The 24,012-nt window shown below is 63.5% G+C and overlaps 1 protein-coding gene across 1 annotated transcript in view; it reads right to left on the bottom strand.

Annotated features, from left to right (window-relative positions):
* CCDC187 (coiled-coil domain containing 187) overlaps nucleotides 1-24,012 on the bottom strand; it is a 31,788-nt gene continuing 7,776 nt past the window's right edge. The window contains exons 5-22 of the mRNA XM_036306859.1: nucleotides 20,505-21,496; nucleotides 20,165-20,259; nucleotides 18,340-18,947; nucleotides 17,761-17,848; nucleotides 14,444-14,556; nucleotides 11,349-11,431; nucleotides 10,877-10,990; nucleotides 10,100-10,264; nucleotides 9,932-10,016; nucleotides 8,450-8,535; nucleotides 7,784-7,884; nucleotides 6,958-7,042; nucleotides 5,936-6,082; nucleotides 5,038-5,201; nucleotides 3,999-4,087; nucleotides 3,234-3,349; nucleotides 2,760-2,921; nucleotides 1-1,737 (exon numbers count right to left, since the gene is read on the bottom strand). Of these exons, the coding sequence (XP_036162752.1) occupies nucleotides 1-1,737; nucleotides 2,760-2,921; nucleotides 3,234-3,349; nucleotides 3,999-4,087; nucleotides 5,038-5,201; nucleotides 5,936-6,082; nucleotides 6,958-7,042; nucleotides 7,784-7,884; nucleotides 8,450-8,535; nucleotides 9,932-10,016; nucleotides 10,100-10,264; nucleotides 10,877-10,990; nucleotides 11,349-11,431; nucleotides 14,444-14,556; nucleotides 17,761-17,848; nucleotides 18,340-18,947; nucleotides 20,165-20,259; nucleotides 20,505-21,496 (5,030 nt within the window). The remainder of the gene's footprint in view (nucleotides 1,738-2,759; nucleotides 2,922-3,233; nucleotides 3,350-3,998; nucleotides 4,088-5,037; nucleotides 5,202-5,935; nucleotides 6,083-6,957; nucleotides 7,043-7,783; nucleotides 7,885-8,449; nucleotides 8,536-9,931; nucleotides 10,017-10,099; nucleotides 10,265-10,876; nucleotides 10,991-11,348; nucleotides 11,432-14,443; nucleotides 14,557-17,760; nucleotides 17,849-18,339; nucleotides 18,948-20,164; nucleotides 20,260-20,504; nucleotides 21,497-24,012) is intronic.

Consider the following 24,012-nt stretch of genomic DNA (forward strand, 5'->3'; position numbering starts at 1 on the left):
CTACTCTTTTCTGAGGCCTGTCTTTCCAGGACTGCCCGGTGGCTGCCCTGTGAGGCCTGGGACACGGCCGGCACCTGCCAGCTCTCCCGTCCCCAGGCTGCTCAGTGGGGCCAGCTCCGAGAGCACAGCCAGCGTGTCGCACAGGATCCTTCTGCTGAGCTGGGTGGAAACCAGATCCACCACCTCTGCCCTGTCCCCACTGGGGCCCACGCAGGGGCCCCCGTCCAAAGCGGGAACTGGGTCCCCCTGCCAGGGGCCAGCCAGCCCTGTGTGGCCAGCCGTCAACAGTGCTGGCAGGCCCTCTCCAGTCACACAGGCCTCTCCAGACAGTGTTAGGGGCTGCACGGACTGCCCTGGGGGCCCGGCCAGGGCATTGCCCACCCCCCCACACCAGGGGGACCTGAGCCAGTCGACAGGTTCAGACCACTGGCCCCCCAAAACCTTGTTCCTCCCAATAGAATGTGATTCACCCAATTGGTCCCCAAGGCTCCTGCCCTGTGCACCTGCCGCCAGGCAGAGGCTGGCCTCCTGGGGCCCCAGGGACAGTGCCTCGGACAAGGAGGGCAACTCCCAGGTGTTGGTGGAGGCATCTTCGGGTGGGGAAGGGAAGTCCTCGGAGGGGTGGCTGGGGGTGGCCCTGCTGCCTGCTGGGAGGGCGGGAGGCGGAGGAGCATCCCTGTGTGTAGAGGACGGGAGGTCGGCACTGCCGTAGGACAGCACCTCGTCCACCGGAGACAGGATCTCAGGCAGGACACTGCCATCCAGAGAGAGGCTGGCTTCCTCTGGGGCAGCAGGGACTCCACTGCCCGCATGCCCAGGTGCCCGGCTCTCCGCCCTCAGGGCTGCCAGCACCCTGGGTGTTGCAGGAGGTGCCCGTGGGGGATTCCTGTCAGCCTCCTGGGGCCGCTCTGGGCAGTCGGTGGAGGCCTGCAGAGGCCCCGTCTCTCCTCCTTGGCTGAAACTGGCCCCTTTGAACACCGAGGACCCCGAGGGAAAGGGAAGGGACAGGGCTGAGTTGCTGCAGGAATGGGCACTGGGGAGGAATGCAGTGCAGGCAGCCTCAGGGCATGGCCAGCTGGCCTTTCCTGCATCTACTTCACTGGTCAGATGCCCACCAGTTCCAGAAGCTTTCTGGCCCCCACCAGGGCCTGGGGAGAGAAGTGCCATGCTGGGTGACCCTCCATCTTCCAGGTCAGAGGAGCCTCCAGCAGGGGAGTGCCACCCTGCAGCTGGCTGGGCACCCATGCCAGGCTCCAGTGGGCTCTCCTCATCCCAGACCTCGCTGGATGCCTCTGACAGCTCTGATCCTGACCCAGGCGAGGGGACGTTGGGGAGAGGCCATGGCTGGCCCGCCTGCAGGAGGCCTGGCCCTGATGCAGTAGGGGAGCCCCGCAAAGGACGAGCTCCACAGGCTGCCTGCCCTCCACCCCCGTGCAGCCCCCTGGAGGCTCCAACAGAGGACGCCCTGGATGAGTCCAGGTCTGCGTCTGGGGTGTGCCCGGCCTCCCAGTCTGACAGGGAGGCAGAACTATCCGAGAGCTGGACCAGAAAGGCGGACACTTTCTGGAACTCCTGGAGGGAGGGACAGGACAGGCCACTCACGGAGGAGGGGGTATGGGATCCCATTGATGACCCCGAGCAGGTCCCAGGGACAGACGCTGGCGGGGAGTCCAGGGCCGAGGGGGCGGGGAGCTGGGGTGGGGGGCTGCCCTGGCACTGGGTGGGGGGCCTTGCCTCCTCAGCAGGAGCTATGGAGAGAAGAGAGGGTGGGGATGTCACCCACAGTCTCCACTCTGCCTCCCCTGCCACGCCCCCAGCACCAGGAGCAGCAGCAGCACACACCCCACTGGGTGGGAGTCAGTGCCAGTGGGTCAGAACCGGAAAGCCCCGATGGAGGCAGAAGAAGTGTCCGGTGGTGCCTGTGGGTGGGCCCTATGATCCTAGTGGTTAGGTCAGCTTCACCCACCCCACAGGAAGTGAGTCCCCGCTGTGTGGACTTTCCTCAGGGGCTCAGAACCACAGCTGTCGTTAGAGACAGACTGGCTGCCTCTGCCTTGTCTTGCTGTTTGAAAGTGGATGTTCCAACAGGGAGTCCACTTCTTGTCTTTTACCTGCCAATTGGGACTGCGATGGGAGGGGGAGGGGGTGGCCCCCAAGCCCGGCGGTGGCGGGAGAGGCTGGCTGTGACTTAGAAGTAGCCTTGGGTGACCCTAAGTGGGAACTCGGTGGTCCTGGTGCAAAGGCGGGGGCCCCGGAGGGGGGGCAGGCATCACCTGGACAGGTGGTCAGCTGGGTGGCTTCCTGCCAGGAGTGGGGGTCGTGGGGGTCCTCCTGCCAACAGGTCTCTGTTCTGCAAACACATGGTAGGCAAGTCTCCCAGCACCCCCCCAGCCTCCTCGGGGCGCAGGGTCTCTGCAGGGGGCCTTCAGCTACCCCAACGGGAGGCAGGGAGGTTGCCCCCAGAGCACAAGGCTCCCTGTCTTCAGGTGGTTCTGGCCTCAGTCCCCACTGCATCAGGGAGCTGGGGGGGACATGGCTCAGAGGCACGTGCTCCCTGGAGGGGCCCCTCCTGCTGCCCCCACCACTGGCTCTGGGGCTGATTCACTGGGTGGTATCCTTGTTTCAGACTCGGGAGGGCATGGGGTGGGCTGGGGGTGCCCAGCAGCCAGGCCAGTGAGCGGGCACCAGGGGTGAGTGAGGATCCCCCAGCGAGAGCCCCGGGAGCAATGGCTTAACCACCTCCACGCCTCAGGTCCCACCCCTGCCCGAGGGTCCCCTGGGCCCAGGTAGCCCCCACAGGCCCCACACCTCTGCTCCTCTGACCACTGGCCTTCCACTTCAGGGGCCTCCCTGCCAGGGCTGCTGGCAAAGTCCAGCTCCAGCTCTGCCCCCACTCCGCTTGCGCTGCCTTCAACCACCTGCTGGAAACCCGTTGGAGAAACGCCACATTCAGGGTGTGGCACCTCCACCCGCACTGGTCCCGTCCCTCAGCTGTGGGGAGAGCACCTGTGCTCTGGTGGCCACGGGAAGGAACAAGGGCTACCTGCCCACCCAGGGCCCTAGAGACCCCACACACCAGGCACCCCCCTCCCAGTGGGCTCCAATGGCCCCCGACAGACGGGCCACCCAGGCAAAGACTGTCCTGTCGACTCCTTCACCAGACGAATGAGGTTATCTCCCCAAAAGCCACATGGCTGGGTCGACAAAGCAAGGCCAGGCCCCCACTCACTCACACTGGCTTCCCGGGGGCTGCAGGGCCCCCCTTGGTCCCAGGAGCTACGTGCATGGCTTTCCATCAGAGCCCAGGTCTCCACTGTGGACGAGGGGCTGGGGTTGGGCTGGGGGTCTCCTGTGAGGCAAAGAGACCGTCAGTGCTGACTGCAGGAGCACAGGACAGAAGACACGGTGTCCAGGGACTCTGAGGCCACATGAAAAACATCTTAAAATGCAAAATAGCTACAGCACTTGCTTATTTGGGCTCCAGTGAGGACATAGCACACATGGCTGCCTGCTCCTGAAAGTGTGGCTGTGGGAGAGCTGCTGATATGAGTTCCAGAAAAGGTTTGAGAAGAAGGCGGGGCAGGGGCAGGCCTTGGCCATGCCCAGGTCAGCAGAGCGGGGACAGTGGGGACACGGGGGCCCACAGGAGGGACTCACATCTGTCCATCACCACCTTCCTAACCTTCCTTCCATCCTGGCCTGGCGATTGTGGGTCACCAAGGTACGGAGGTCCTAGGCCACCAGCCTTAGGGACGGGAGCTATTTGGCTAAAGCCCAGGTCTTGGAACCTCTGCCAACGTGATTATTGCCCTGTGGTCACGGCCCCTGGTGAAGGCCGAGGCATCGTGGGCCACACAGAAAAACCCAGGGCTACCATGACTGATGGGCGACACCCAGGCACAGTGTCTTGAGCAGAGACCAGCCGGCACTGGCCAGAGTGACTGTCTGTCCTCTGACTACTGCTATCCCTCTCCCCTCGCCCCCCGCCCCGCAGTTACCTTGGCCCATTTGGCTGCCGCTCTCCACCAGCCCTTCCTGGGCGTCCACCCAGCCATCGGCCATGGACGTCTCCTCTCCCCAGGCTGGCCTTAGGGGCCACAGGTGGACGTCCGAAGCTGAAGTTTCTCTGGGGGGTGTCCTATCCTGCTTAGGGACAGGGCTGCAAAGCAGTGCAGAGGGTGTGACTGCCTGCCCAGGCCTCGCCCTCTGCAGTGCCCAGCCTGGCCACAACTCTCCACATGCGGAACTCGCAGCACATCCAGGGGCAGCTGTGATTGGTGGCCAAGTGGCCAGTGCACAGGCAAGGAAAGACAGGCCCTGGCCCCTCCCCACCCAACACCCCCATGCACAGAGCATTGCCCCCAATGGGGCCACTGCTGAGGGGTGACAGGGCACGGGGCACAGTGCTGGGTGTGGTGGGGGGAGATGTCCATCTATCCCCTGGCCCAGAGCCGTGCTCTATCAAGACTCCTGTGTGGAGACTGACCGCTGGCACGGGGTGTGGCCCTGTGTGCACTAGCTGGGCCCACTGAGCTCTGGGAGGCACCATGGGTTGGAGGCCTGGACGCCACACAGGCTGCCATGCCCTTGGCACACTGATGCCAGCACAAAGTGGCCCCCATCGCAGCCGCAAGGAGGTGGCTGTTGTCCTGACTCCTGGTTTAGGGCAATGCCTGCAGGCAGGCCAGCTTCAGACATTCTGCCATTCTCTGCGGGCAGCTTGGGGTTACTTACGCTCCCTGTCTTCCAGGCACCTGCTACAGCTGCTCCTCCTCCAGGTCCCCCTGAGCATCTCCCAGGATCACACTCACATCGGGGTGTGGACAGGGCTGGGGTCCGTGGGCCATCTTCTGCCCACCCAGCCCTACAAGCAAGCCCATGGCCCATGAGGGTAGTCAGCCCAGGGATTTCCAGGACCCAGGACTGGAGTGTGATGGTGACGTGAGTTTAGATCAGTCCTAGTGAGGTTTATTTGGAAAGAGCTCCCGGAGAGAGGAGAGGGCGAGCACAGGGCCAGGGCTGCCCATGACGACTCACAGGGGAACTCCCGGGCTCTCAGGGCTCCTCCAGGGGCCGTGGCTGGAGGGGCTGCAGGGCCTGAGTGGTGTTGGGGAGCATGATGAGCCCTGCGCAGGCCCCTCTGGCTGCTGGCTTTTCTCAGAGCCCCACTCCCAGGGGACCTTGGCTTCAGGGCTGGAACCCTGGGAGAAACAGCAGAGGGTGAGCCGGCGAGGACACCCCTGGTCCATCTCCTCTTCGGAAAGTGTGGACGGAGTGCTCACCTGAGTAGGCACCTGGCTGAAACCGTGCGCACACCCTCACAGGAGCCTGAGCCCCAGTGCTAATGGTGCAGACACCAGGCCAGAGCATGACTAGCTGGGCCCACACCCTCGTCTGTGTCAGCTGTCCTGGGTGCCCTTCCTACGGGCTGGCCGCGGTCAGGCAGCACACCTGCCTGGTGACCGTCCCACCATGCACCTGCTAACCCTCACCAGATGCATCATGGAGCCCAGCTCATTCCATCCCCCTGCAGCATTCCCAGCTTACAGAGAACAGCCACCCACCCACCCACCCAGGTCCGCAGCCTCCTGCATGAGACAGCAGCCAGGTTCAGGCTGCTGGGCCAGGGGTGCCCTGTTGCTCAGGGTCCCCCACGGGCCTGGCCTCTCCAAGGAGCTCCAGACCACGTGCTTCTTCTGGCCTCAGGTCCTCTCCCATGACCGTCTCCTCCTCCAGGGCCTGGCCAGGGCCACCTTGCCCAGGAGACCACCTTGGGGCCCCGAGTCAGCAGCCACCCCCCTGCCCTCCATCTGTACCCCCCAGAGTTCCTGTCCTCCCCGGATGTTTTTACAAGGGACTTGCTCATCCCACGAAGCCCTGGTGACAAGCATCTCCTGCCCACAACTGAGCCTCCAGCCCAGGTGCGAGCGCCCACCTGTAGCAGCTGGGCCGTGGCCAGGAGCTCCTGCTGCAGACGGGTCACGGCCCTCTGCACCGAGAGGATGTGTCGGTGGTGCCGCAGGAGCAGTGTCCTCTCCTGGCACGAGAGCAGGCGACTGTTGTCCGGGAATCGGGTTTCCCTCTGAACAGGCAGAGGAGGAGAAGTCAGCCGTACCCGACCCGGCACAAAGGCGCACGTGGAAAAGGAGCCGCCGATGAACCGACTCGGGCACTGGTGGGGGGCTCCCTTCGCCTCTCCTGACGCCCTGCCTTCTCCTCCCCGTGCACTGGCTCCCCTTGGCTTTGCCAACAGTAGGCTCCAGCAGGAAGCAGGAGGGAAGAGGGGGTGCTCGTCCCCGTGTCACCCAAGGCTGGCTGCACCCCTGTCCTTCCTGTGCAGCTCTTCCACTAGGTCTGGGCATGGCACCCACCACTAAATTCGTCCTTTGGTTACATGGTCCCCACTGACCTCGGACCCCGCTGTCTCTGAGAGCACACACCTCAGCAGAGCGGCCTTGCCCAGGCTCGGACCCTGGGAGGTGGCATCCCAGGCCCCAGGGGTCATGACCCCTGCCTCCACACCCCCCTCCCCCGGTCTCCACCTGCAGCACAGGATTCCTGGTGTGGGAGTGGCCCCGGGCCCTCCAGCCAGGCTGCCTCTCAGGTGGGAGACTGCAGCCAGCCCTTGGCAAGGCCTGTTCCGTGGGCCCCCTCATTGCCATGTGATACCTGGACCCTCTAAGCCCTCTTCACGGTTCCCGGGCCGAGCCGTGCCTACAGATAGTGTGTCTTGCATTTTTCTGCCCGGGTCTCTTCCTGTCCCCCCCTCCCCCGCCCCCGGAATTGCCTCATACCTGCCCTCCACCTCCCCAGTCCAGACAGGCCATCGAGGGCAGAGATGAGAAGGTGGGCAGCCTGGGGTGTGGCGAGGGCTCGGGAATTCAGGAATTCTCCAGCTGTGGTCACATGACCACTTTGTGTTCACCACCTGCCCACGCCCAGGTCAGGCGGCCTTACCTGCCCCTGCTCAAGGCTGCTAAGGCCGTGCGGCTGCTTCTCGGCCAAGACCAGCGCGGCCTCACTGCCCTGGCTGCCTGGACACCTGGGTGGTGGCAAGAGGGACACCCTCAAGCTTGGCACATGAATGTGAAAACCAGGCACGGCCAGCCCTGGCCAGCCAGGTGCACCTGGCCCCGCCCCCCGCCCCGCCTGCCTCCCCCCCATCCTCCCCACAGCAGGGCACAAGCAGGAGGAGCCATGGGTGGGCTGCTGGGGAGCCTGGGGGTGGCCCCAGCCAAACTCACTGTTCCCACACCCCCTCACAACCCCTTTTGTGCCTGAGATGAAGCACCTGGGGCCCAGCCCAGCCCAGGGCTTGTGGGGAAGGGGTGGGTGTGGCCTAGGACGCCCACAGCCCGGACCCTCTTGCACGGAAGTGAGGTTCTCAGCTGGGAAACCTCTTTGGGGACCAATGTGGCAACATCGAGAAGCTGAAAAAGTGCGTTCCCACTGCTAGGATTCACTGTAAGGAAGTTATGTCCTGGGTGAGCACTTCCTGTCGGAAGGCCCTGCTGTGGGGCTGGTGAAGGAACCGGTTAGCTCTCTGTGCTGGGCGCCCTGGACGTGGAGCAGTTACGAAGGGACACGGACAAGTGTCCTGACTTTTAAGTGAACACTCAGGCCACAGTCTGTGCTGCTGACGCTGATGCTGCTTAAGCAGCCACGTGCTCATGTCTCTCAGCAACAGCCGGGAAGACAGACGGGAAAGTAGGCAGAGGTCACCTCAGAGAGTGAGCTGGGGTGGTTTTGACGCTGGAGCCGGGGGGGCTAAGCGCAGGCTCACCTCTGACACTCTAGCCAGGCTGGCTCGCAGCGCAGCTTCCCCTGCACGGCCTCCTCGTCCAGGTGCAGCAGCTCTTCCTCCCACGGGCTCTGCCCCGGCACCTGGAGCAGGAAGCAGCGAGAGCTCCGGGCCTGGCTCCCCTGGGGTGGGGCAGACTGAGCAGGAGGCCTCATCGCTGCCTGTCTAGCTTCCTGGCTGCTCCCTGACCGGCCTCTCCCAACAGGAATGGAGCTCAGACCAGGGGAGCAGGCCAACAGCTCCAGGAAGCCCTCCTGGACTGTCCCCCAAACTGTGAACTCTGAGGGCAGCTGGGGTCTTATCACCTGCCCAGTCCTGACCCAGTCCAGGTCCCTGTTTGTGCTCCAGAGGGTCTGAGAGCCCGGCCACCGACTCTGCAGTGTGCAGCCTGGGCAGTGGGGCCAGCCCTGCCCAAGGTGCCTGCTCTCACCCCCACCCCGGGTGGGAGGAAGGGGCCTGGGCGATGTCAGCTGGAAGGGTGGGGGATGCCATGGCAGGGAGAGCCTCCTCCAAGCAAGGGCCCCCGTGGAGAACCCTGTGTGCAGGCCCCAGAGAGGCAGCTGAGGGAGGATTGGAGTCTACCATTGGCCGCCAGTGCCTCCCCTGCACCCCACTCCTATGCTCTTCCCCTGGGGTGTCTCCCTGTACCTGGTGAACAGGGTGGTCCCAAGGGTAGAGCCTGGCCAGGGGCAACGGGGATGGGGCGTGTCCTGGCTCCGGCTCCTGCAGGGACGCTGAGGGCAGAGAGAAAGCGGCAGGGCTGGGCCACGGAGGGGCTCCGGGGCTGCTCCTACAGGACGGCCCGAGAGGTGGGATGTCGGCAGCAACGTGATGCCCCCCGTACACACAGCTGCCCACCAACCACGAGGCCAAAGGAATCGCTGTCACTGCCTGACATGAAGTTCTGGTGTGTGAACCCACTGACCCTGCAGAAACCCAGACCCAGGTAGAGGGGCTTGGGGTGCTTGGGCCCAGATGCTCCACTTCCACAGATGGGGAGAAGGAGGCCCAGAGAGAAAGAATGGCCCTTTTGAGATACAGCACCAGCAGGTGGGGTGACAGCAGAGCCCACACTCCCGGCTGAGGCAGGTCTGGCCACTGACGCCGCTGGCCGCCTTCGGTGCTGGGTGTGATGGAAAACGGACCCTGTGCTTCTAAGAAGATCATACGAGGACCCGGCCTCTGCCAGGAGAGGGCCAAGGGGATTGGAGTGTGGATTTAATGTTCCACTGAGAAAAAACTTAACAAATAAACAAAAAAGTATGCATGCAGATGCATACAGACAGACACACGTTCCCAGACACGTTTACATGTTCATACACACACATATGAAAGAACATTTTCCAGACATATCAGCAACACTGTATGGTCATCCCTGAGACAAAAAGCCAGGCAGGTGAGACCTCTGGTTGTCACAGCTGCCTGCCCAAGAGGCTCTTGCTGCAGCGCGGGGAGGGAAACTGAGGCAGAGCCCCGGACACCTGGGAGAGGAGTGGAGCTGCGAGTCTGGAGAGACCGATGCAGCCAGGCCTGGTGGGCTGAGGGTCTGGGAGGGGAGAGGCCTGGAGGCTGTTGCCTGTCCCCTCGTCTCGAAGCCATTGCTGGTGCCCGCGGGAAACCCTGGTGCCGGGAATGAAGCACCAGAGGACCAGACGCTGAGGAGCACGTCCGTCCCCACCTGCCAGGCTCAGAACCTCACAATCTGGGTCAGAGCACACAGAGGCTAAAAGATAGGGTCCCCAGCGAACAGCGCCCCCGAAATGGTAAAGGTGGTCCTTCAAGCAGCAGGAACATGATGCCAGAGAGGAAGTCAGCTCTAGAGCGAGGGACAGAGAGACATGGATAACGGTGCCCCCCGAGCCCGCCTGCTGGCTTCTGCCAGTCACACCAAGCCCCAGGGGTGTCGAGCTTGCGCCCACAAGCAGGAGCAGTGGTGCCCGGGCCCAATCGTGGTTCTGGCATCAGATGAACTAAGGTTTAAATCCCGGCTCCATCCTTCCTGTGTGGCCTCAGGCAAGTCACTCCATCTCTCTGGGCCTCTCCAGTGTGTGCCTGACTCTGTTTCCCCTCGGGTCCACACAGGGAGCATGGGCAAGCACGTGGAGAGTGGCTGGTTTTGAGGACTCTCACCTGCATAGGCTGACTGGCCGGCCGGCCTCTCCTGTCCTTCCTCAGGGCCCCGGGAGGGCGCAGCAGCGTCTCTGCCCAGGGACGGCTGGGACCTGCCAGGTGAGGAGGCGCTGGGGACTCCCTCCAGCAGCACCAGTACCTCGCCTGCCCAAGACCCCCCCACCTCACCTTCCACATTGGGCGGGCGCCACCATCCCGGCCTTGGACGCACCTGGATCTGGCCGTCACAGCGCTCCAGGAGGTCTTCGGATCCGGGCCCGCCCACAGCCGCAGCCCCTCCAGCTCTGGTGCTGCTCCTGGCCTGGCCTGGGTCTCGCGCTTCTCCATCCGCCTCTGTGAGGACAGGTGTGTGTGGAGGATTAAGGGCAACCTCACAGCCAATGGGCCTGGCCAGGTGCCTGGAAGGGGGCTGGATGGGGGAAGGGTGGCAGGTTTCCAGCAGACACAGTCAGGTGGGGGATGGGCCTCCCACAGTGTGGGGGGTGGACAGCCAGGGTGGCTTTGGAAGGCTCCCAGGGAACGGCAGTCACCCAGCAGGTGCGATGCCAGAAGCAGGAAGAGGGGGAGAGAGAAAGGGAAATGGGCCAGGTGTGTGTGTGCTTGTAGGTCTGAGGGCATGTGCGTGAGTGCGTGTGCGTGCACACAGACACATGTACACACAGACACGTGCGCACAGACACACCTGGCTGCTCTCTTGGGAATGCCTCCCTAAATGTCTGCATAAGAACATCCACCAACAGTCCCCAGACACGGAGAAGAGCCACTTCTGAGAGGGCTCGTCCCGTCCGACCAGATCATGACATCACCCTCCTGGTCCTCACCCTGGTCCTCACCCTGCCGACCCTGGGGGTGCTCTCTGCACCACCTTGACCACCAGCGCTGCCTGTCTGCTGGGGCTGAACATGCAGGCTCAGAGGGGCAGGCATGGGGCAGGGCCAGGCTCACCGCCAGCCGGTGTTTGGAGAGCAGCTCGTCTAGGGCCTTCTGGGTCTCCCAGACCTCCAGTTCCGCCCGCTGCCGCAGAAGGGCCAGGGCCTGCTCCTGCTTCTGCTGGTCCAGCTGCAGGGAGGGCCCAGCCTCAGGTCCCTGGCCCCAGCCTGCGGCCCCCCCTCCTCCGCCCCCTGCTCTTTGGCGAGAGGACAGGGGGTGCCACCTCTGGGAATAGGAGGGGCCCCCAAAGGACCCCAGTCTTGGCAGGGATCCTTCCCCCAGGTCCCCGTGCCCTGGGTGTCCTGGGCCAGTCTGACTGTCGGCCTCTCCTTCCTCCCTCCCAGCCTCCCCGCCCGGAGGCTGCCGCTGTGATTCCTGCAGTTCCCGCTCCAGGGCCTCTTCTGCTCAGCTTTTGGGGGGCAAAGGCTGCGCCCCGCTCACTTCAAACAGAAAAGGCCTAAAGGGACACAGCGGGGGTGGGACACACCTTCAGTGCCTGGAGAAAGCTCAGGGACTTCTGCTGGAGGTCTGAGAAGTGCCCCGCACGTGGCCTGCCAGGCTCCTGCTGACCTGCAAGCACAGGGGGAACAGCTGAGCGCCTGGGCCTCTCGTCCAGCTCAGCATCCGGCTCAGCCTCTCGCTCCGATTTGCAGGGAAGAGTCCAGTCCCTTCCCCCCACGTCCAGGGAGGGTGGGAGAGGCCGCAGCCAGAGGAGGGGACAGACGCTGCTGCCTCCCCTCGATGCCCAGGGGCTCGTTGGCCTGACCCGGCCATGCTCTCCCACCCCCACCCCCAGCCACGACCCTGCAGAGGGGACAGGCATGGTGCCACCAGGCAGGCCTCACTTGTCATGTGTTTGCGGGTGGCCTGGACCAAACCACCAGCCCCTCAGAGCCTCCATGGGGAGCGGAGTTTCCTGCTGCCTGTGGGGGAGGGGTAATGCAGGCTCAGCTGTGGTGGCTGCTGTCACAGTGCAGGGTGGCCATGGCCGGGCGCCCAGGTCGGGTCGCTGGGCTTCCTCTGGAGCATGAGCGTGGAAACTGCCGCCTCCCCCGGGTGAGGGAGTCCCCGAGGCAGTGGAGGCTGCTCTTTCCTCGGTGGCTTCCGGGTCCAGCCCCAGCCCTGCCTGCTCCTACTCCCCCCAGCCCTGCGGACCCGGCCCCTGGGGGCAGCCTGTGTGCTGCTTCCTCCCCCAGCCCCTGTCTCCTGTCCTGGGCCCTGGGGAGAGCTGGCAGGGGCTACGGAGGACTCGGCTTCCCGTGGGGCTTGGGCCCTGGTCTGAGGACAGCAGAGCCTTCCTGGGACTCTCCGTCGAGCTCCTCAGTCATCGCTGGCGCCTGTGCCGAGAGGAGAGCATCCTTGCCCACCCTCTCCTTCCCTGACGGAGCGGCTCTGCTCTCCTCGGTTAGAGCAAGTGGTCGGAGAGCTGTGAACGAGAGCTGATCCAGTTCCAGGTGTTTCCATGGCAGCTGAGAAACTGAGGCACCAGCCTGGACTGGAAGCCGGGGCTCTGGCCCCCTGGCGTGCGTGGAGCACGTGGGGCGATGCTCGGGCCCCCCCTCCTACTTCGTGTGAACCAATCTCCTTGGGAACGAAGACACTTTCAGGAACTGGCTGGAAGTGTGTCCTGAGCCAAGTCCCTCGTGAGGAAAATCCCCTGCTCTGCTGTGTCCCTGAGCGGCTGAGTGAGAGGAGGCGCCGGTCCCTCACCCTGGCTGCTGCCCAGGCTCCCGCGGGCTCTCCTCAGGTCCTGGCCCCGCAGCCCGAGGAGGGGAGTTCCTGGTCACGTCTGGTCCCCAGGGAGCTCGGGGCTGTGATCTGGGAGAAAGCAAGCTATCCCTGGCCTGGCCTGGCCTGGCCCTGGGTGGCCAAGCAGATGGCAGCCCCCGAGACTTTCAGAGTCACCCCACTGAGCAGAGGATGACCCTGCCTCGCTCCCCAAGTCCTCTGGAGACGATTGGTGAGGAGCTGCCCTAGAGCACCTGGAAGCGAGGATCCAGTGGGAGGGTCAGTAAGTGCCGTTAGGATCGCTGGTGAGGATGGTGATGGTGACGAGGATGACGGTGCTCTCACTGACGGAGTTGGCCCCCAACCAGTGCAGCTGACGCCGTTCCTGTCTGTCTGGGGGAGCCCTGTGTCTGAAGTCAGGGCTGTGCTGTCCCTCATGGCGGCCGCGGCTGCAGCCACCATGCTGATCTGTGTGCAAAATTCTTTAATGGCTACAGAGCCACAGGTGGCTGGTGGCTGCCGGCTGCCCTATTGAAGAGCCCACCATTTAGACCATTTCCCTCATTCCAGAAGGTTCTGTTGGATGATGTCGTTAGAAAGTAAGTTCTGTTGGGCAGCGCTGGCCGAGGCCTGTGAGTCCAGAAGGTTCTGTTGGATGGCACTGCTTCCATTGGTAAAAACGGGAGCTGGCCGACTTGAAGCTGGGTCTGAACCCCACGCGGCCATGGAGGTGGTGGGAGATGAGCCATGCAGACAGGCGCACAAGCAGGAGTTTGATGCCCACAGAGCAGGCGACGGCGGGTGAGTGACCCAAGTGTTATCTGAAAGGCTCCCTGGAGGAGGTGTCTGACGGGAGCCCAGTGCAGGCCTCTGGGTTGTGTTCACTGCTGGTTCTGGCTACCTGAGCCCTGCCCTCAGCCACTCAGGCAGGAGCCACCCTGATTTCAAATGACTCCTGGGCTGCCTGTGGCCCCAGGATAGAGACTCTGCCAGAGAATTGTAGGAGAGACGGGTAAGACCACGGCCCAACCTGCTCCCACCTCTGGAGAGGCAGGGCAGGGAGCAGTGCTGGTTGTTCTAGAAGCCCTGGCAACCTGGCTGCCTAGGGTCAGCCTGTGGATGCTGCCAGGCCCCGGCGACAGCTCAGCCCCGACAGACCTCAGAGGCCTAGGAGGTCGTTTTCAGGTAGGTGGGCAGCTCTGCCCTGTCCTTTCCCTGGAAGCCCAGCAGGTGTGGGTGGGGCCCTGAGGCCCCCGTGGGCTGGGGAGGGGCAGCCTTCACCCAGGTCTCTCCTTCCTCGGGAGGTCTGCGACCCACCCTCTGTGGGCACCTGTGGAGGGGCAGCTCTGCAGAAAGGGCTGGCCACACCCGCTCTGCCTGTCCTTGTCCTGACACCCACGCCACCCATCGAATATTCCTTCAGGGAATGAGTCAGTGCAAAGGCTCGCACCTTCCAGACCCGATTTGCGGTCCACAGTTCAGGTGTTTTGTCCTTTCAGTGACTGACGGCCCTCCCTGTGGGGTGTTGGGAGGCCCCTCTCTGCTCCTGGCTCTGGTCTCACACCCTCACCAGGCGGCACTGCCCACCCAGACACCACCCCACGTCCCGCCCCCACCACGTGTGGCTGATACAAGTCCCTCGAAGCCAGGATCAGTCACAACAGAGCACAGAGGCCGCTGGGTCCCAAAAGCCTCCAAACACTTTAATACTGAACATGGATGCTCTCCACTTAGAAAAGGGTCTCTACACACGCAGGACCTCGCCGGAGCGGCAGGCCGTGGAGGGGGTCCCCGAAGGACCTCCCCGGCCACCCAACCAGCCAGCCCAGGGCCTGTCCGGAGGCTCGCCCTTACCGCAGCTCTGCAGGGCCCAGGGCGTGACCAAGCCTGCCCCTCTGGCTGACGGCATCTCCTCCAGCCACAGGGAGCCACCGGTGGGGTCCGGAGGGGCTGGCACCTCGAGTGAGCTGGGGACATGCAAACACGCATGTGAGTAGGTGGGATAGGTAGGAGGCAGCTGGCAGGGCTGGGCGGGTGGGGGGGGGGGGGTGTCGGGTTCCCGATGCCAGCAGAGCTCTCAGACTCATGCCGTGTCCAGGACAGGCCTGTGACCACAGGGCCAGGAGGGCGGAGTGAGCGGGTGGGCCTGTAGGTGCTGACACTCTCTGCTTGGTGGGGTCTCCTCTGAGAAGCAGTAACTAGGGCTCCGCTCTCAGCCCCAGGGGCCCAGCACCCCGCAGGAGTGCAGGCCTCTACGTCACTGTGGGCACTGGGCTGGGGTCCAAGTGCCCTTGGCCGCAGGCCACCACTGCCCTGGGTGCTGAGCCTGTGCCTCCATGAGGGACCTGTACTTCCTGGCACATGTCCACCAGGCAGTGGCTGAAGATGCTGGCTACACCCACCTGTGGCCATGGGGACAGGTGGGGCTTGGCCCTCTCTATCAGCCCTCAGGGCCCGAGGCACAGGTGTTTGTATGCACCTGCTGTGTGGCAGCTGCTGTCAGTGTGACCTGTGCCCCATCCCACCCATGGACGTGCAGGGGAGGTGACATGGAAGAGTGTTCCAGAAAGAGCAAGCAGCCCTGGGGCTGAGCCCAGATGCTGAGGAGGCAACGGATGGGCCCAGTGACTGATTCCCGGGTGACCTGGGGCTGCTGGAGGGGGCACTCTGGGGGCGCAGGGCCATGAACGGGGGGTGGGGGGGGGAGATAGGGCATTGCAGGGTCCTCTCCAGGCTCCCTCTCACTCCCTCCTTCCCATTCTAAACTTAGGGTGCTGGCTCCCGAGAGGACCCTCCTGACGGTGGCAGGAAGGAGCCAGCCCCGCAGAGGCTCAACTCCTGGGAGGCCCGAATGGCCAGCGGCGATGCAGCCAGGGCCTCCCTCACGCTCCAGGGCAGGGCAGCAGGCACTCCCCGTAGAGGAGTGAACGGCGTTCGCTCTGCGGCCACACAGGCCCCATCTCTGTGGGAGGACTCAGCCCTGCCCTGGAGCGTGAAAGCAGCCCTCTGATTGCCATGTGCCAATAAAACTTTCGTTACAAGCACAGGAGTGGGCCGGGGGGCTGTGGCTTGCTGACCCCTGGGATAGACCCTGGGATGGACTCGGCACGAGTCTGAGAGCTCTGCTGGCATCGGGAACCCGGACAGTGGTCCTCGAATTCAGTGGCACCAGAGTCCCCGGAGGACTTGCAAGAACACCGCCTACTGAGGGTCAGATTCGGGAGGCCCGTGGGCTAGAGAATGGGCTCCTGAGGCCAAGCCCTGCTCTGAATCTTGGCTTGCCCTCCCATGAGCCATGTGATCTGGGCAAATCCCTCTCTCTGAGCCTCAGTTTTCCCATCTGTAAAATGGAGGTTGTCTCCTGTGACCCAGGGGCCCCAACGGTCCAGAAACTGGCCTCAGGGGAAGCGGTGACCTTCAGCCCTGGATGTGGGCAGCAGGAGAGGTGACGGGGCCTGGCCATGGAAGCTGCAGCCTGGAGGCTGGCTTAGAGGGGACAGCCGGCACCAGTCCTGAATGCCCTCGGGCTGGCAAGCCCTGGACTGTGATCCCAGCTGGATGGGAGGTGGGGCAGGCATGGGCCACTGGGCAGACTAGTGGATGACTCACTTCTGCCTGTGGGACCTGGTTGGGGGAGGGGGGGGCACATGCTCAGGTGGGAAGGCTGTGGGCCGGGGACAAGCCCACGGCCTTGCTGGCCGTCTGCCTTGATGTGCAGATGCAGGTGGCCTCCTTGGAGCCAGGCTCCCACACTGACCTCTCAGGATCCCCCGCCCCCACCCCCTTCTGAAGGACAAGAGGGGAGCAGGTGTGTGCTGGGAAGACAGACGTCCAGCCCAATGCTGCCCCCTTCTGGTAGGAATTCCAATTCCACTGACCAGGCTGAGGCTGGGCTTGGGTAGGTAGGGAAGGGGGCAAGACTCACCCCAAAGGACCAAACAGCCCCCCACTGGCGAAGCTAAGGGGGCTTTAGGAAGGCAGGGTGGGTGGGGATTCCTGGGGGTGATAGGCAGGGGAGGTGCACTAGCAGGGAATATCCATAGAGGGGAGGGGAGGGGAGGGGAGGGGAAGGGACAGGAGGGGAAGGGGAGGCTGGAGACCACTGCCCAGGGCACTTCAGTCTCAGGACAGAGGGTGAGGGGGCGGGAGATGCCCAAGAACCTCCAGGCCATGCAGTGTGCCAGGAAGGAGGACTGGGCAGGGTTGGGGATCAGGAGGGCACTGCTGGTCCCTGAGAAGGATGTAGGGGGCCCGCACCCACTTTGGTGTCAGGAAATGCTGGGTAGGTTGGGGGGGGGGGGCGATGGGCTAAAGGAATAGCTCTTGGAGCTGCACAGGGAGTCCTTGAGGGGGCTGAGCATGTGCCTGAACCCCAGACGATGAGAGGCCACAGTGCCCGGAAAGGTTACATTGTCAAGGAAGCAGCTGCCCCAAAGATGCTCGGGCAGAGGGGGGGCGGCAGGAAGGACACCCCTCCTGGTGTGGGGGAGTTGGGGCTGAGAGGGCTGGGGGCACACAGAGCAGGGACAGGGCTACTGGGGGAGGATGGCCCAGGTTCAGGGGGTGGTCCTGGGGTGAGGGTGGGGACTGCAGGAGGTCCCCAAAACTAGGCCCAGGCTGGACTGGCTGGATGGCAGGTGGGGCAGGCAGGGGCCCTCAGTACCCCAGCCTAGGCCAGTCTCTTCTGCTACTGGACCCAGGGTCCCCTATAAGGGACCTGCATGAAGTGGCCGCCAGAGAAGGCTGAGACACTGCTGGGGGTGGAAGGTACTAGAGGTGCAGGGACTGTGGCCGGCTGGTCGTGAGGACTCAGACGTGGATGTGGAACCTGGATGCAGGTGCCCCTGCCTCAGTGTCCCCTGGACAATCAGCCTGCCAACCATACCAGGGACACAGGAGAGTGTGGCTGACTGTCCCCTGGGCCGGGAACCATGCGGGGAGCATGGGGGAGGGGGATGTGCATCGGGGCTGGTCCTCACTGCAGGCCCTGGGTCAGGCCACAGAGGTGGCAGGACCACTGCCCGGCCAGCCTCAGAGCTGCAGGTGTGTCAGGGGCTGTGTGGCCACCCTGCCAGGCCTTGGCCAGCGGGGGCCCTGCCCCGGGGGCGTGAGAGGCAGAGGCAGCCCATGGCTCACAGCACGGCCGGACTCGAGGCTGATCATGGGCTTACCTCCCTGCCAAGGGGCCAAGGGCCTGGGCGGAAGCCATGTCTCTAGCCAGCCTCCGGTCCAGCTTCAAACATCCATCCTCCATGGATCCTTTGGAGACATGGGCACCAGGATGTCACTTTCCAGGTGTGGGCACCAGGGGAGGAGGGGAGCGAGGTCGGTGGGGAGGGAGGGAGGCGGGAATGGGGAAGGAGGGGGAGAGGGGAGAGGGGAGAGGGGAGGGCGCCCGCCCACGGCAGGAGGCAGCAGCCTGTCTCCAGTGCCCCCTTCTCTTTCTGGCCTGGCTTTGGCTTAGGGAACAGGGCAGGGAGGTGACAGACACACAAGCCTCAGGACCAGGCCTCACCCCTCCTCCAGCCAGAGCCACTGCAACAGTGCAGCTGACGGGAAACTATATGCCAATCCCATTGCCAGGACGTCACCTACACCACCTTCTCGGTGACAGCAGCTGTGCTATTGCCAACATATCCCCACTTCGGGAGAAACTGAGGGCAGGGAAAGAGGGGGCTCCCTCGGCCGCCGCCAGGGCTGTGGTCAGCATGGCCTGCGTGCGGGTCTTAGCTGGGGGCACGTGGGCTTACCTGGTGGCGAGTAGGCCAGGTGGCCCCCGGGGCTCACGCTCCTCCGCTGCTCCCAGCCAGGACTCCACAGCAGCGTCTCTCCGTCAGGCAAGCAGGAGGGAGAGAGAAGCAGCCTGGCCCGCACGTCTGCCCAGCCCCAGGGAGACCCTCTGCCTGCATCGGGCACCAAGGCTTGGGGACAGGCTGGCACCACGGGCTTGGGGGTGCCAAGGCTCAGGGGCAGGCTGGCACTGTGGGTGCTGGGGCGCGAGGATGGTGGGTTCGAGGGCAGGTCCTCCAGAGTGTCCGCTGCATCGGCCCCAAGCAGATTGGCAGTCAGGAGGTCGATGCGCTGCTTCAGGACGTTGGCCATGGTCTCCAGGGCCTGCAACCGGGCATGCTTGTACCGGAAGTGCAGGGGGCCCCGCGTGCCCAGGCGCTCGGCCTCCTCGGGGCCCAGGTAGATGCACAGCCCCGGGCGTGGGGGGTGGGCAGTTAGGTCCTGGAGTTTTCGGGGACCCGCAGGGGAGCCAGCGGATGTCGGCAGGGGAGCACCCGCCCAGCCTTCCTGGGGGCCTCCTGTCTCCAGAGGCTCATGGTTCAAGGCTCTGTCCAGACACAGGCAGAAGCTGTGGGGACAGAGGGTGCGAGGGTCAGGGAGGCCCAGCACGGCCTTCCTCTGCTGCCTGTACATGTCCAGTGGTGAGTGTGAAACATATGTGTGTGAAACACGTGTGTGCAGGTGCTGAATGTGGTGGTGCTTCTGGGGCAGACCCAGGGGGTGCTCACAGGGTCCATGTTTGCTGGGGGCTGGTATGGAGCAGCCACATGCCCGCCCGCCACCGTTAGAGCGAGGACAGCCAGCGGCGGTTTCTTAGATATGCCGCCAAAAACACAGACAAGAGACAGATAAATTGGCTGCTTCGAAGTGAAAAGCCTCCACGCATCAAAGGACACAACCAACAGAGAGACAGAAGCAGCGAGGGCACGAGCGGGGACTTAGAGGCCATGCCGCCACAGGGTTAGGACCAGACTGCAGAGAGAGCTCCTGCAGCTCAGCCAGAAACCCAAATAGCCCCACCAAAACGCAGGCCAAGGACAGAGCGGTCCCTCCTCTGAAGACAGAAGCGACCGACGAGCACATGAGAAGATGCTCAGTGCCCAGGTCACCGGGAAATGCAAAGGAAAGCACGTGAGGTCCCACCTCACCCCCAGGACCGCTGCTGTGAACAAAACAAGGAAAAGCAGCCGCGAGGACGTGGAGACGGGAACCCTGGGTGCTGCTGGCGGACTGACCGGGCGGAACAGATGGGCGCGGCCGCTGTGGAGAACGTGGCAGTTCCTCAGAAGGCCAGTGTGGGGCGACCCGGTGGCCCAGCAGCCCCACTCTGGGTCCACACACAGGCCTGAGAGCCGGGTCCGAGACGCACACCATGTTCCCAGTCCAGTTTCCACAGCAGCCAGAGGTGGACACACCCCAGTGTCCACTGATGGGAAACCAAACCTGGTCCACCTCCCAGTGGAACAGTATGAAGCCTTGAAAAGGCAGGCAGTCCTGACCACGATATGGCAGGGACAGACCTAGAGAATGTGCTCTTCGAGAGAAGCCTGAACAAAGGCTCATGTCCAGAACATGTGAACGCGCAGGAGGGAGAGATGGGGTGCAGGGGAGGGTGGGCTGATGGGGTGGGGTTTCTCCTGGGTGATGGAAGGGTTTGGAAGTAACAGGTTCTGGTTGCACAGTGAAAGCGCTAAATGCACTGGTGTGGTATGAGCTCACCTCAGTGAGATGGCCAGGCTGTGTGGCCCGGGGCCCAGGAGGTGCAGCCCCCCACCTGATACCCACCTGCCCGGGGCCTCCTGGTCCCCCAGCACCATGCCAGAGGTCACCTTGCTCCACCGCAGCGCGGGCGACCCCACGCTCCCAGGTGCGTCCTGGCCCTGGAACAGAGACGGATGCAGTCAGAGTCTCACCCAGACCCTGACACCCTGGCTTGGCTCGGAACTGGCCCCGGCCCCCAGGGGTCTCAGGCTGGACCCCTCGGTCTATCCTCTTTAGGGGCTGGTACAGTCAACGGGATCCCTCCAGAGCCTGGTCACACCGAGGGGGCAGACAGGCCCCGGGGCCCTGGGGGTGGAGGCCGTGGCTGAGCTGGTCCACGCCCCCTCCGCACCCCGGTGCCTACCCTGGACGGTGCTGAGTGTGGGACGAAGGTCACGATGCTGGGGGTCGTCTGGGAGACCAGGGGGAAGGCCTTGGTGGGGCCGGCCCTGCCCCGCACGGCCTCTCTCTGCTGCCTGTACACACCCTGCAGCCGCTGGCTCCGCAGCTCCCGTGCCTGCACGGCCGAGGCCTTCTCCTCCAGGACCTGCTGCTGGCGCGCCAGGGCCTTCTGGCGCATTAACTCCCGCAAGGACGCGGGGCTGTATGGGTGGCCCAGGAACCCCCGGGGCTTTGGGCAGGGTGGCGGCAGCCGAGCCTCATTCTCCTGCCCAGGTGCCAGCTGAGAGGTGCTCTGGGTGGGCCTGGGCCAGGGGTGGGCTCTGCACTGGACCGGGGCGCCAGCCTTTTTCACGAAGGAGGCGCTCCAGGGCCGCTGGGTGGTAGGGCTTGGCCTTTCCAGTAGGCTCCAGCGTCCTCGGGGAGAGGCCTCCCAGTCTTTGCAGGGGGCCCCAGCCCTCTGCCCGGCCGAGGCACTCCAGGGCCTCTCAGGGGGGCTCCCAGGCCTCTGGAAGGTGGGGTTCCGTCCTTGGGGGGACCAGGTCCTCTGTGGATAGGACTCCCACCTGGCCGAGGCACCCCAGTGCTGCCCAGCGGAGAGGCTCCCGGCCCACTCTGAGGAGGAGCGGTGCACCCCCTTGGCCGGGCCTTGAGAACTCTTGCTGAGGGAGACCCGCACGTCCGGGGCACTCCAGTGGCCCTTGGGCCTCCTCCCTGCCAGCTGCCGGCGCTCCTGCCCTCCCCTGCGGTGATGGTCCTGGGCCAGATCCAGCCCCGCCTGGATTTGCTGGCGGAGGTCCTGCAGGATGGCCATGGCAGAGTGGATGCTCCCGGCCTCGTCACAGGACGCCAGGTTGGGCATGTGGGTGGGCACCCATGGGTCGCTGCGGACGGTGCCTGGGCGGGGTGTCCGGGGGCCAACAGGGGAGCTCTCAGCAGCTCTGTCCTCCATGTCTCCTGCAAAGACAGGCAGTCACTAGGGGTGGACCCACAGAGCTCAGAGGCACCCCACCCCCGCCCCAGGGAGCCTCCTGTCTCTGTGGTCATCCCTAACTCACATTAGACCCGAGGGGCAGGTGCTGTGAGGCTGTGCCTGGCACCTGGTGAACACTGAGCACAGGTTGGGGGACGGGTGTCTGGGAGGACCCCATCGGCACTCGCCCTGCTCCCCTAAGTCGGGAAAGCCGAGACAGCCATGCCCAGCCTTCCGGAGCCAAAGGGGTGCCCTTCAGGGACAGAAACCCTGACCTCCAGGTTCTAAATAGAACGGTTTCCCAAAGTCCCCTTCTGGTGGCGAGTTCACAGGGCACTGACACGTCACTGGGAGGCGCTGCTCAGGCACCAATGCCACCTCTTCCCGGCGGCATGGGGCCCATGCCCACCCATCTTCGGCAGAAGAGCAGGGGGAGCCCGCGTGCGCACACATGCAGGCGGAGGCACAAGGTACCTAATTCCATGGTGGGGGCCGGCGCTCCTGAGGGGGCCTTGCTCTGGAGCCTGGGGAGGGCGGGAGGGGGCCCGAGCAGCCCTCTCACCAGGGCTTGTCCTTTCCTCCAGGCGTAAACACCAACCAACTCAGAATCTTAAACAGAGAAAACACACAGAGGCTCCGAATGCTGGCCCCAGTGGGAAGGGCGGTGGCTCCGTGCAGCCTGGGAGACCAGTTCACGTGACAGCAGGGGCGGGGACAGCAGTGGGGAGGGGAAGTCCTGCCTCCAGGAAGGGGCTGTTTCAACTCTTGCTGCCTGGATTGGGGAAGGGGAGGGCCACTGGTCCTGGGAGGAGCAAAACGGAGCAAGTGTGTATGTGCGAGTGTGCAGGGGAGGTGGGAACAGGACCCTGGCCTCCTGGCTCAGTCCGACCTTCCTCTGCTGGCTCTCTCCCCTCACCCGCCCTGATACAGGCCCACTGCCACCTGGAGCCACACACTCCAGCCCTCCCTCTGGGGGCCTTGATGGTACTCAAGTGTCCCCCTCAGGACCTTGCTTGGCCACCTTGCTTGACATCTGGTCTCCCCACCACAGAGGAGGGACCAGGTGAAGACAGAGGATGGGCTAGGTAAGGAAGGAGGAGGGGTCCTGTGAGGATGGAGGAGGGACCACATGAACACGGGAGTGTGGACCTGGGGTGTGGTCATGTGGCCATGGGTGTGATCGTATGATCATGGGTTGCAGTTGTGGATGAAAAAAGGCCACATGCTAACCTGACAAGCTCAGGGAAGGCTGGTATGATGGTTTTGCAAACTCTAAGACCTAAATTAACCACAAAGGATGGTCTGAAATTAAACTTTTTAAGCAGCCTTAGCCTGTTTGACTCGGTGGATAGAGCATCAGCCTGCGGACTGAAGGGTCCCTGGTTCGATTCTGGTCAAGGGCACATGCCTGGGTTGCGGGCTTGATCCCCAGTGGGGGGCTTACAGGAGGCAGCCAATCAATGATTCTCTCTCATCATTGATGTTTCTCTCTCCCTCTCCCTTCCTTTCTGAAATCAATAAAAAAAATAATAAAAAGCGGTCTATGGTGGGTAGTTCTTAACTGAACCTATTGTCTTTTTGCATCTGAGATAACATACCTGTGAAATGTCAGGTAACTTGTAACTTCCCCTTCTCTGAACCACTCAGGGTACAACCAATGGTCCAGGGCCCAGAGTCAAGACCTTAAATTCCCTCATTGTTCTTGTTATCATGTTAATTGTTGGCTGTTAACTATCCTGCACCCACCTAAGTAAATGAAGCATGTGTCTATCATTTTACTTTTTATCCAATCCCAGAGGTTTCCCCTCTTTGCTTTCTCCCACCTCCCTAATCTACCAGCAATGGATTTCACGTGACCCACGTACGTCTCCTCCTTTGATGGTAATTTATAAAACAAGGTGAAAAACGACCATTCTCTGTAGCATTATCCCAATCCTAGAGGCCTGAGGCACAAAATTCGTGCAAGGGTAGGCCTTCGCAGCCTCGGCTGCTGGTGCCCTTGTGGCCCCACCCCCCACCCACACCCGCCTTGGCTTGGCACTGCCCACGCCTGCTGCCACACAACCCTAGTTCCCCGGTTCTGTGGAGGTTCCCCCCCCCCCGCATCCATTGCCCTGCAGAGGGTGGCCTCCCTCTTTGGGGTGATCGCAGAGTCCCCCCGATTGATTGCCCCCTGGCCCGTGGCCTGGGCCTCCCTCTGTGGGGCGATCATGGAGCCCTCCCCCAATCGATCGCCCCCCTGGCCAGTAGGTATCCTAGGCCTTTCTGCGGGGCAATCTCAGAGCCCCCCGATTGATCACCCTGCTGGCTGGTGGACTGGGCCTCCCTCTGCAGGGCAATTGTGGGGCGATGGCAGGCCCCTGACCAATTGCATTGCACCCACCTTGGCTGGCCTGGTGCCAATGCATGTCATAGCATGGTCGTCAGGATGGTCGTTCTGCTATTTGGCCATTCAGTCAATTTGCATATTATGCTTTTATTATTATAGATATTGAGATCC

This window comes from Myotis myotis, unplaced genomic scaffold (genome assembly GCF_014108235.1).
Source record: "Myotis myotis isolate mMyoMyo1 unplaced genomic scaffold, mMyoMyo1.p scaffold_m19_p_44, whole genome shotgun sequence".
Taxonomy (NCBI): domain Eukaryota; kingdom Metazoa; phylum Chordata; class Mammalia; order Chiroptera; family Vespertilionidae; genus Myotis; species Myotis myotis.